Source organism: Zootoca vivipara, chromosome 17, assembly GCF_963506605.1.
Source record: "Zootoca vivipara chromosome 17, rZooViv1.1, whole genome shotgun sequence".
NCBI lineage: Eukaryota > Metazoa > Chordata > Lepidosauria > Squamata > Lacertidae > Zootoca > Zootoca vivipara.
This window is the reverse complement of record NC_083292.1, coordinates 28,128,472-28,140,791: the sequence shown is the minus strand read 5'-3', so window position 1 is coordinate 28,140,791 and position 12,320 is coordinate 28,128,472. Positions and strand designations below refer to the sequence as shown.

Sequence of the window (12,320 nt, the reverse complement as noted above, 5' to 3'; positions counted from 1 at the left end):
GCCGGGTCCCTGGGCTTCGTGCGGCGCGGCGCGTTGCGGCTGGGGCTGCTGCCGGCTCCTGCCGGCTCCTGCGACTTCGCGCGCCACCCGCTGAGCCCGCTGCCAGGTCCCTGGGTTTTGTGCGGTGCGGTGCGGTGCGGCGCGGCTGGGGCTGCTGCCGGCTGCTGCCGGCTACTGCGACTTCGCGCGCCGCCCGCTGAGCCTGCTGCCGGGTCCCTGGGCTTTGTGCGTGCGGCGCGGCGCGGCTGGGGCTGCTGCCGGCTCCTGCCGGCTACTGCGACTTCGCGCGCCGGCCGCTGAGCCTGCTGCCGGGTCCCTGGGCTTTGGGCGGCGCGGCGCGGCTGGGGCTGCTGCCGGCTCCTGCCAGCTACTGCGACTTCACGCGCCGCCCGCTGAGCCCGCTGCTGGGGCTGCTGCCGGGTCCTGCGGCTTCGTGCGCCGCCCGCTGCCGGGTCCTGGGGCCCGTTCAGTCGGAGCTCGGCGCGTCTCTGTGCTGGGGCTCCCGCTGGGCTGGGGCTTGGCGCACGCTGCTGCGTTTGCCGGCTCCCGCTGGGTCGGGTAGGTACCGGTACCCCCCAACATGTCTTATTTTGGGGGGATGTCTTATATATTTTTGCCTTTAAAAGATCGTGCCATGGCTTATTTTAGAGGCACGTCTTATTTTAGGAGAAACACGGTATATCATTGTATGATTCCATTTTTATAAAGCTTGCCATAGACCTTATGGCAGAAGGTGGCTAAGAAATGGAATGAATTAATTAATTAAATGTTAGTAGGGAGAATCAAATAAATTTTTAAAACACAGTGGTACCTTGGTTCTTGAACTTAATCTGTTCCGGGAGTCCGTTCGACTCCCGAAACCGTTCGAAAACCAAGGCCTGGCTTCCAATTGGCTGCCACAGCTTCCTGCACTCAAGTGGAAGTCGCGTCGGACATTTGGCTTCCGAAAAACGTTTGCAAACCGGAACACTCACTTCTGGGTTTGCGGCGTTTGGGAGCCAAAATGTTCGGCAACTAAGCCGTTCGCGAACCAAGGTACCACTGTACAATTAACCTTGCATTTCTTTGTTTCCGAAAGACTTGGAAAAGAGTACTGGCTGCATATTTTATTACTACTACTACTACTACTACTACTACCTTTAAAATCCTCCTTCCCTTGAAGGAGGCTCAGGGTAGTGAACATGGTTCTCCCCCTCTATATCTTATCCTCACAAGAAACGTGTGAGGTAGGCCAGGCTGAGAGACAGGGATTGGGCCAAGCAGGCTTTCGTGGGTGAGTGGGAGATCTGAACCCTGGTCTCTCCCAGGCCCTAGTGTGGCACTCTAACCACTACACCTCAGCTGACGTCTTTTATGCCCCTGCCAAGGAAGAATTCTAGATTGCTGCTTTTTAAATGAAATCTGAAAATTAAATGAGAAGCTGGGAAGTTTCTCGAAAGAAACCTTTCTCCTGCAAGTCCTGCTTTCCACACTATGGCCCTGGATGTCTGCCAAATTAATAAAAAAAACCCTCCCTTAGATATCTCTGGAGTAGATCTATGGAGTTTGTGAACAAAATGTGCATCCGATTTTAATCTAAGGAAAAGGTAACGTGCGCGTATTTGTGCGCGCGCACACACAAATACTATTTGTCATTAGTTAGGAAAATACTGTGTTAAGGACTAGACCAGGGGTCAGCAACCTTTTTCAGCCGTGGGCTGGTCCACCGTCCCTCAGAGCATGTGGTGGGCTGGACAATATTTTGGGGGAGAAAATGAATGAATTCCTATGCCCCATACATAACCCAGAGATGCATTTTAAATAAAAGCACACATTCTACTCATGTAAAAACACGCTGATTCCCTGACCATCCGCAAGCAGGATTGAGAAGGCGATTGGGCCACATTTGGCCCACGGGCCTTAGGTTGCCTACCCCTGGACTAGACGTTTGCTTTAAGAATCAGGGGCCCCCATACACAACAGGATTCCAAAAAGGAAAGTGTGGGACACACAGTCAACAGGGTTTCTAAAACAACAAAAAACCAACGACACATGAACTTTCAAATCCATTGCCCATTTACTCTGAACTTACCTCAACTTGCTTGTGTTTTGCATCAAGGAAAGGCCCAAGCTGCAAAACAATCAAAGGAAATGAAGGTCATCAAAGAGGGGACGACAAGGCCCTAATTAACCGCCACCAACATTTCTGAAAAATCTATTAAGAGCCCCGTCAATTAATGGTAGCAGGACAAGGATGTGCTTTCAATTCTTGGGCTGGAGTCACAGGAAAACTTCCTCCCCCCCCCCCCAAAAAAAAATCTAACATTTACCAGATGCGATAAACATGACACTGACTTCCCATGCATTGATGACTTTCATTATTCTGCCTTCCCCCTCCGTCATTAGAACAGTATCACAACCAGCCACCATTCTTTATTGCTATTTCATTTATTTCAACTACTCATCCTTGGCTACTGAGGAGGATACAGACTGGCAACTAGCTACGGTACTTACTGATAACCTATATAGAGCAGAGGTTAGGGCCCGGGGGCCAAATGCACCTCCCCCCCCGCCTCTTCATTTGGCTCTCAGGGCACTTCTCGAAGCCATATCCTCATTGAATGTTTTTCTTGGCTGAAATGTAACCTTAAGAGCTTCACCCGTTGCTCTGCCTGATATTCGCCACCAGATTCTCAAACCTTTATTGGCATACGTACAAGACTCCAGTAGGGTTTAATACAAAAGAACCAAAAAAGAATGAGAAAGAAAACCCTGCATCTAAAACTTAAGTTAATGTTGTACAGCATTCACGAATCCTCATTGCGTGTTGCAGAAACCTGGCTGCTATCTCCGTCTTAGTCCCATCCTGAGTAAACATAAGGAAGGCTACCTTGCATTCGCTTGAATGCCTCTCCCTGCTAACAACCAACTGATTAATGAACTTAGATCAAATTGTCTGATACCAGGGGCAGTTCGAAAGAACATGTGCAACTGATTCTATTTGTCTCTGTCCATAGGGGCAGAGTCTCTCTACGAGTGGAGTTTTCTAGAATCTCCCCTATAGCACTGCCAAGGGCAACACATTTCGTCTCGCCAGCATGTAGGCCCTGCGTTGATTCGGGCTGGTCAAATGGGAAAGAAACGACGCCATTGGCTGTCCACCTTGCCCACCCCTTGGCTACTATTGGTATGTGGCTCATAGATGTTTGCCCACAAGCGATTGAAACCCACAGGCTGAAAATGGGTCCCCCGCCCTTCTATAAAGCAACCACAGACACTTCGCCCTTACCAGAATGCAAACATCTGGCTTGTCTCTATTAATAACGTCGATCAGGTCCAACATGGGGTCGTAGGTGATGCTGTCCGAGGTGGTATAAGGACCACAGGCAACGAGGACCATCTGCAGCTCTGGACCTGAAAGGGTTAACGGGCTTTGAAAACAGGAACTTCACTTCCATTACTAACCAAGTTCCTACACTGAACAGATCCCGAGCTATGAATTCCATACAAGAGCAGAACCAGGTACTGGATACAAAGTTTTGTATTCCATTTGTGGGGGAGAGAGGGGGGGACAAATAAAATTGCAAGTTTCCAGTCCTTAGGGTTGCGTGCAAGAAGGTGGGCGGGAGGGAGGGTGAAAGGCTGGTGAAAATCTCAGGAGCCAAACTCAAGAAGCCAATGAGAATTTCAGCGAGGTACTCTAAATGGATAGGCATATACCTATCCAGTTGATAGAGAAGTGAAACTGTATCCCTACTCTTTTAGGGGATGCCGTGCACTTGAAGCTGAATGTTGGAAGGTGCAGGACTGCCGTGGAGGTGTCATGGAGAAAGGGAACAGACCCTGAGGCCGAGTGGCATTTTTCCACCTGGCCCAGGAGGGCGGGGCCCGGACTGACTCCAGCTACAAAAGCTGAGGTTGCTGGGGTATTGTTTAGGTTTAGGAGATTTTTTGTTGCTGTTACTGGGTTTTTTTGTATATTTTTAGATCTTATTGTTGTGTACTTTTTGATGTGTTTTATTTTTCTTTATGACTACTTCCGGTAATTATGTGAATCTTTTCATGCTGTAAACTGCCTTGCGCATGGTTTTAACTACAGAAAGGCAGCATACAGATAAAATTGTGATGGTGATGAATTTGGGGAGTTGGAGCTGGAGGACTCTGACGAGGGTCTCAGTAGGATGGGGATAGCAGATTCTGAACCCCAAGAGATCCCTGATCCCTGGGAGGATCCCAGCAGGCTAGAGGGCGGAGACCTGCCCTCTGAAGGAGGCACAAGGAAGCTCTCAGAAACACCTCCTGTTACCTCCCTGCCTCCTCAACTTTTCCAGCTGAGAAGCTGCTTCTGGAGACTGCTTCTGGTTGTATGTATCACGTGGGGGGCTGGGGGCTGGCATGCGGCCCCCAGACTGTTGCCTATGAGGCAATGTGGCCCTCAGGTTGAAAAGCTTTCCCACCCCTGTTTTAGGCAAGGTTGAGACCCAGCCCCTCTCTTTGAAGCACTGGGTCTAACTCACCTTCTGCTTGATCCACAGGCTGATAAAAAGGAAGCGGTACGCCCTGAGGGAGGGTGGGGGGAAGAGAAAAAAGGGGGGGAGTTAAATGTGCTTCCATCTTCCTTTAAACAGAGAGAAAAGATCCGTATCTCCATGAGGCTTGCAACTCTCTCCTCTCTCTCTCTCTCTGTACCAAGCCTCTGCAAATAATTTGGTTGTGAGAACAAAATAACCTGACTTTAAGGTCATGAATTGATGCTTTTGAATTATGGTGCTGGAGGAGACTCTTGAGAGTCCCATGGACTGCAAGAAGATCAAACCTATCCATTCTTAAGGAAATCAGCCCTGCGTGCTCCCTGGAAGGACAGATCGTGAAGCTGAGGCTCCAATACTTTGGCCACCTCATGAGAAGAGAAGAATCCTTGGAAAAGACCCTGATGTTGGGAAAGATTGAGGGCACTAGGAGAAGGGGACGACAGAGGACAAGATGGTTGGACAGTGTTCTCGAAGCTACGAACATGAGTTTGACCAAACTGCGGGAGGCAGTGGAAGACAGGAGTGCCTGGCGTGCTATGGTCCATGGGGTCACGAAGAGTCGGACACGACTAAACGACTAAACAACAACAACAAGGTCATGAAATGTGGTAGGGAAATGCATTTAAATTCTTTTTAAAAAGTTATCACCTCATACAGCTTGGACGCAACCAGCCTCTCCCCAGTACTGTTCATGCCTTCCATAACCACAACCTGGAAGATGAAAGGGGGAAATAAGACAGGCAATCGACAGCAACTTTTTGCTTATTTTCACTGCAGGAAAGAGACAGTGGCAAAAGCAAGGAATGCGTTCATAATTTATTTACTTTTCTCAAGGCAGGCAAGTCTTCTGAAAGGCAAATTCATGGGCGATAAGGCTTTGAATGGCTACTAGCCACAATGGCTAAGTTTCATCTCCACTGTCATCTTGGCTGTGAGCCCTGGAAGACCTGCTCCCTTGTCTTGCAGGCCTGTTCCCACCTGGCCTGGGAGGGAAGGGCCCTGACTGACTCCAGCTACAAAAGCTGAGGCGGCTGAACAAACTCTTGTGCTGGGTATTGTTTAGGGTGTTTTGTTGGCAGGGGTGGGGCTGGGGGGGTTAGTTGCCGCTATTGACATGGATTTTTGGTATCTTTGTTTCAGATCAAATTATAATTTGTGTGGAAATTGTTCAGCTTGGCTGTGTACTTCTTCTGTTTTATTTATTATGACTACTTTTGTACTTATCAAAACGAAGCACATCCGAGCTTGTTATTTAACAAAGCTCCCACTTGCCGTAATAAGAATTGCTTTTACAGAATTACGATTCCAATCGATGCCCTCGGCGGTGGTGGATGGTCGGTACGGCAAAGTACAGTACAAGGAGAGACTTTGTCTGTGTGGGCAAAGAGGACCTGTACCACTATTTATTGCAATGCCCGCTATTTATAGAACCAAGAGACCGACTTATAAAACCCCTGCTCACGAACGGAACACACTCAAACAGAGTGGAAAGGGTGAAATGGCTGCTGAGTGATACTGATGACTTCGTAACTTATAAAGTAGCAGTCAATGGCAAAGGTGATTCGGACATTTAAGCTGGCACATTCTACCTGAGAACCCCTTGCTATTATATAGATGTGATCGTAGTTTATTGTATCTGCAGTGCCTGATTTTTTTTAATGGTTTTTATGGTTACTGTTGCTTTTCTTTTTGTTCCCTTTGTGAATGATGCCATGGCCTTTGGCTAGCGCAATGCAGTGGTACCTCGGGTTACAAACGCTTCAGGTTACAAACTCCGCTAACCCAGAAACAGTACCTCAGGTTAAGAACTTTGCTTCAGGGTGAGAACAGAAATCGTGCTCCGGTGGCGCGGCAGCAGCAGGAGGCCCCATTAGCTAAAGAGGTGCTTCAGGTTAAGAACAGTTTCAGGTTAAGAACGGACCTCCGGAACGAATTAGGTTCTTAACCAGAGGTACCACTGTAAAGTTAATGATAATGATGACTACTTTTGTTCTCTGTGAAAAGGTGGTTCATAAATTAATTATAATGAACCCCCCCCCCCCCCGCTTCCCAAATGCCTCACCTGTCCTGGGAAGAGCGAGTACTCCTGGAGTTCCGATACATCCACAGGTACCAGGCCTCCCGAGGAGTGCTCCTGATCCCCTTCCAAGATGACGGACTTGGCATTCAACTTCCCGTTGGAATCGCAGCCGATTTGTCCCAGGACAGTGATTGGCTCCTTTCCCAGCATCATTGAAAAACAAACAAACGAAGGGACTTTTTTTTTAAAGTACTAAAATCCTGAGCACAGCATATCTCCATGTTACCAAGCGGTTGTCTTAGAGTCCATCAGACTTTTAAAGCCCTAAACAGCCTCGGTCCAGTATACCTGAAGGAGCGTCTCCACCTCCATCATTCTGCCCGGACTCTGAGGTCCAGCGCCGAGGGCCTTCTGGCAGTTCCCTCGCTGTGAGAAGCCAAGTTACAGGGAACCCGGCAGAGGGCCTTCTCGGTAGTGGCACCCGCCCTGTGGAACACCCTCCCACCAGATGTCAAAGAGAAAAACAACTACCAGACTTTTAGAGAACATCTGAAGGCAGCCCTGTTTTTATTATTATTATTATTATTAATTATTATTATTATATTATCTAACCGACACTATAGGGCTGTTGTGAACGGAGAGAGGGAAAGCAGGGTAACTTCATGTACATTTCAAAGGGCCTACATTAAGGAGAAATGAGTTGGATATAACCCAGAAAAGTCTAATCTGGTTCACAAATGGGAAGGCTATAAAATATAGCAATCCTTTCCACCCCAAACAGGACCAGCATGGTAACGATAAGCTGATTGATGGCACTTTTGCAAAGCACTGAGTGGGGCACGGAAGGGGCCAGCGATCAGGTGAGCCACGGTGTTCACAAACTCCTGTTCTGCCCAGCCACGTTTCTACCTCCCCCACAACAGACATCAAATGTAGAACGTTACAGGCATGGGCTTGGCAGAAATGGCCTCATTGGCCAAATGGAGAGGCCTGGTAGTGACATGGAGGCTTGGAAACCTGAGATTCTCCACTGCTAGTTTAAAGCAACTGTTTCTCTGAGCATGTGCAGAATGCTCACAAACCCCACTGGATAACTATAGATACACTCACCTGTGTAAATAATTAAGCTCTAGCAACCCATAAGATATTAACACAGAGGTTACCTGCACAGGGATGGTCAAAGAAGAAAATTCTTCTATTTTGTAGTGCTCCTTTAGTGCCGCACCAAGGTCTTCCATCTTGCAGGAAAGCACTTATTTCATTTTTAGAGGGAGGAAAAGAGGCAGATAAAGATGGATATTTGTATTATTATTATTATTATTACATTTTTATTATTATTTCATTTTACATTGTATATAAAACAGAACAATTGTAACAACACACAAAAATTAAAAGATGAAAATGAAAATAAATAGAATAGCAAAAGAGATCTATTCCAGAAGGGACAGTATTCTGTTTGAGAACTGATGTTTTGGTATAGTATTGTACAGTTAATTTCACTTCATTTTTGTTCATGATTTTGTTTTTCCTCCCCCCCCTTTCCCCCCTCTTGCTATTTTTGTTTTTTGCTTTATTTCTTTGTTTTCTGTAGATTTGTTTGTTATGTCGAGTCTTGTTTGTATTTGCACAATTTTTTAAAAAAACATTAAAAGATGAAAACTGTAAAGTAGGCATGTAGAATGAGTAAGCTGCACATAAATTAAACTAACAAAGTCCAAGTAAAAACTATCAACATTATTAGATCATCAAGTATGGTTCCAGACTACACCTTAAGTTGGCCTGGTGACATGCAGGCAGATAGCGCAGATCCTGGAAGAAACAGGAGTTCTGCAATCAGATTCTGCACTAGCTGGATCATGTCCAGTAGATTTTCCATATACAGGTAGAAACAGATAGAGGGTTTTCTAAAAATTACCTTCACGGTTATCCACAAGTTCCTGGAACATGAATTTGTAGGGCTTGGTGAGGGAATCTTGGGGGGAATGGAAGAGGTTTACAGAGGTGGCCAAGCCGCCATTTCCCCTCCAGGAGGTTCCCTGCACAGAGGCAAAGGAGGTGACAATCTCTCCGCGGTTGCTTCGAGAACCATACTTCTGTGAAGGGGTAGCACTTGAGGAGGACAGGCAAGCAAGGGGGAGAAGAGAAACAATTTTTAAAAATTCAGGAAAACCTGGTCACTTCCTTGATTTCAACATCGACATTTTAGAAGTATTGCCCAGTGTTAAAATAGTTTTATCCCGTTACAACTGGGTCTTTAATCGGAGTAATCAACAAAAACCTTAGGAGGGGTATGAGAAGTGAGGCATTTTTTTTCCTCTGGTATGTTACTGCAGAAAATGAACAGAACAAAAAGTAGAAGGGGAAATCTTGTCTTTAACAGCAGCTTGCACCGTATTTAAGTGTCTAAATGGATGCATCATGGTTTGTGATTGACTAACATGCCAATCTATGGTTTGAGTTTGTGCCAACTAGAACTTAGTATCACATCTGAAGTGACAAACCACTGTTCTGTCTCTGAAGGCCGCAGCACCTGGAGCGTTAAAGCAGGTGGTAAAGAACACCCCCCCAAAAAGCAAACAAGCTCAACCATTGTTTCCTCAGTATGTTGTTGGAAGCTCTTGAACCATGGTTTGGGGCATGCTCTCTGAAATGAGCCAAGGAGTAATAAGCAATAAGGTCGTGGCCAATTAAGTCAGGCTCCGAGTGGTCCTACTGACATCGACAGACTTTAAAGTTATTCAGCTTTTATCTTCATTTAAGGGATGCACTGTTCAGGTGCCCAGCCTGATCTAAACATGACTGGAAGTGCGTGAACCAACTCCCCCTGCACGCTAGACACAGCCACTCCAACTTTTGAATGTTTTCGGCATGAAAGTCAAGGCGCAACCAGTACAGAGGAGATACTGGGGGTGTGGGTCCCACACATGCACCCAGCCCCACCCCCTACACACATTTGGCCTCCACCCAGCGACATTTCCCAGTGGTTTCTGCAGCAGAGATGTGGGCTCTTAGAGCGGTTTTATGCCTGTGGTGCAGATATGCTGCTAGGGTTAGTTTTGGGGCTGCAGCTAGGATTAGGGTTAGGATTGCCCTCTTATTCACACGCAGTACTAAAAACTAGATTAGAAAACACAGATTCTTTTCCTAGGAAAGGCTTTCCCTGTAACAAACCCAGCATCTAAAACAAAAACAAAGAAGCCCAATTCACCCAACCAAGTTGGCACACCAAGAGGACCTCCGGCAAATTCAGCATGTGGCAAATCAACCCAAGGATTGGTGCCACCACAGCTAGACACGCATCACGCTCAACTGGCAAAGTGAAAGCAGCAGTTACTGAGCTACTGTACCAAGACTTGGCTTGCTGCACCTCAAAGCTCCACCAGAAATGGGTCCATTTTCAGCTGCAATGCATTTGTGCCGCCGCCGGAATGGGCCCTCTTCTTTAAGGACACTTTGACATCTCTGAACAAGAGGCAGGTTCCGAGTCCTTCGGAGAAGCAAAGCTGGCTAATCAAAGAAAGAGGTGGGCCACACATTTACGGGCTGCGTCACGGCATACCTGGGAGAGAAGCTGCTGGGGGAGAAGGCCAGGCGGGGACTGCAGTTGGAGAGAGTCCGCTTGGAACGCGGGTTTTCCGGTGTGGTTATCACCCGCTTCTGAGATCCCTGCTAGACAGTAAAGGGTAGAGCAGCTCAGCCTCACAGAGTGGTGGCATGGGGCCTTGTTGGAAGCACAGGAATCAGACCATTGGTCCATGTAGCCTAGTACTGTCTACACGGGCTGGCAGAAGCTCTGCAGTGTTTTAGATGGGGGATAATTCACAAGTCTACCTGCTTTCTGTCCTGAATCTCCCATCATCCAGCATCACTGGGCTCTGGTGTTATATGAGAGAGGGAGAAAAACTGGCTCTACACTATACATTGTGTTTTCTCACCTTCCTTGCCTTTTTTTAAAAGAAAGAAAGACTAAACTACAAACATCTGGACGGCTGTTTTCTGCTCTGATTGGCAGCGGCTCTCCAGGGTCTCAGGCAGAGGTGTCTCCCAGTCCCAGATGAAGAAAATTCAGGACACACAATGGAAGTCCTTTACACAGCACACAAACTAGGAAATTTGCTCCAGCGAAAGGCAGTGAGGGCCAAAAGAGGGGTAGTCAAATTATTGAGTTGGCATAGCTCAAGTTGGTAGAGCATGAAACTCTTAATCTCAGGGTTGTGGGTTCAAGCCCCACGTTGGACAAAAGATTCCTGCACTGCAGAGGTTGATCCCTTCCAACTCTGCAATTCTGTGATTCTGTGCAGCTAATCAGTGGCTGCGGGTCACAATATCTAATCTAAGTTCTCCTTCCACTGTCAGAGGCGGTATGTCTTTTGCTACCAATTGTAGGTGCTGTTGCACTCAGCTCTTGCTTGCTATAGATATCCGGTTGGCCACTGCGAGAGAAGTTTGCACCCCATGTTAGCTCTACTCAGAGGACACCCAATGAAATTAATGAGCATGACTAACTTCAGCCCGTTAATTTAATTGGGTCCACTCTAAGTAGAACTTAGTTGGACACAGCCCTGAGTGCTGGACATCTAGACGTGCCCTTGCCCTGTCCCAGTAGTGCTCTTATTGATACAAATCAATAAAAAATGCAAATACAAATATACCATACAAAAATTGTCCCAGCACAAAAGCAGGTCTCTGCCTGACAGCTTAGAGCAGGCATCCCCAAACTTCGGCCCTCCAGATGTTTTGGACTACAATTCCCATCTTCCCTGACCACTGGTCCTGCTAGCTAGGGATCATGGGAGTTGTAGGCCAAAACATCTGGAGGGCTGCAGTTTGGGGATGCCTGGCTTAGAGAGTTGCCACAAGCCAGAGAGGATAAACATGGGACTAGATAGATAAATAGTCTGATGTGATTTAAAGGTAGCACAGAGGCAAGGCACCTGCTTTAAATGCAGGTCACAGGTGCACACAGTTTTCTAAGTTGCAATGCTCCTGCACCGGCCAACGTGTGCAAGATGCGTTGCGAGCTTGTTCCTATGCATGTTCTTCAAAACTTCCTTCCTTCCACATACTTACTTTTGATGGCGATGTGTAGGTATCTAGAAGGTTTTCTTCCTCCTCCTCTACATCGAGACTAAGAAGAGTCAAGGGAGCCAAATGCACACCGAAAATACATGAGCTAAAACTACACAAGAGCCATCATTGCTCACTGGTTGTCCGACCCCCATCGGTCCCACCCCAGAAGAGCCAATGGCAAAGCATGAGGGCAGATGTGGTCCAGGAGAGTGGAGGTGCACGAGGTGGAGAAGACTACATGGGTGTGGAACATAGGTTACGCTGGTGAAGCCAATGCACTTTGCACGTGCTTAGATGCCTTCTCCTCTTCAGTATTAGCGTGCCTATTTCAAGGCAGAGCACTGAAATCAAGAGTCAAGGGCTGAACCCCATAATAGCAGCCACTGCAAAAAAGGGGGGGATTAATTGCTCCAATTCACCCCTTTTAAAATTAGATTTTTTCCTCTCTCACCCAAACACTGGAAGACAACAGTGGGGTACAGAGAGATAAAGCTTGCATTTGATTAGTTTTACCACTAGGGCGTTTTGCTGCCATGTCCAAAAGGGGCCCCTCCGTTTGAGCCACGCTCAGCTGCTTGGGAGGATACAGTTCTTGAATGGTGTTGACATCTCTGATTCTAGGGTAATGGCTCTCCTTCCTCTTCTGAGGTTTTGTAGATCGCTTGTGCAGCACCTGAAAGAAGAGCACGAGCCGTCGAAACCCCAGGGAAGCCAACACC

The 12,320-nt window shown here is 47.3% G+C and overlaps 1 protein-coding gene across 3 annotated transcripts in view; it reads right to left on the bottom strand.

The window, feature by feature from the left end:
* The window catches only part of POLA2 (DNA polymerase alpha 2, accessory subunit), a 41,325-nt gene that overhangs the window by 24,648 nt on the left and 4,357 nt on the right, over positions 1–12,320 (bottom strand). For 2 of the 3 annotated variants that reach the window (XM_035098932.2, XM_035098934.2), the window contains exons 3-12: positions 12,189–12,274; positions 11,602–11,659; positions 10,091–10,200; positions 8,447–8,640; positions 7,695–7,783; positions 6,574–6,729; positions 5,160–5,222; positions 4,497–4,539; positions 3,269–3,393; positions 2,072–2,110 (exon numbers count right to left, since the gene is read on the bottom strand). In XM_035098932.2, coding sequence (XP_034954823.2) covers positions 2,072–2,110; positions 3,269–3,393; positions 4,497–4,539; positions 5,160–5,222; positions 6,574–6,729; positions 7,695–7,783; positions 8,447–8,640; positions 10,091–10,200; positions 11,602–11,659; positions 12,189–12,274 — 963 coding nt within the window. The remainder of the gene's footprint in view (positions 1–2,071; positions 2,111–3,268; positions 3,394–4,496; positions 4,540–5,159; positions 5,223–6,573; positions 6,730–7,694; positions 7,784–8,446; positions 8,641–10,090; positions 10,201–11,601; positions 11,660–12,188; positions 12,275–12,320) is intronic. The other variant, XM_035098933.2, reaches the window with a different exon arrangement.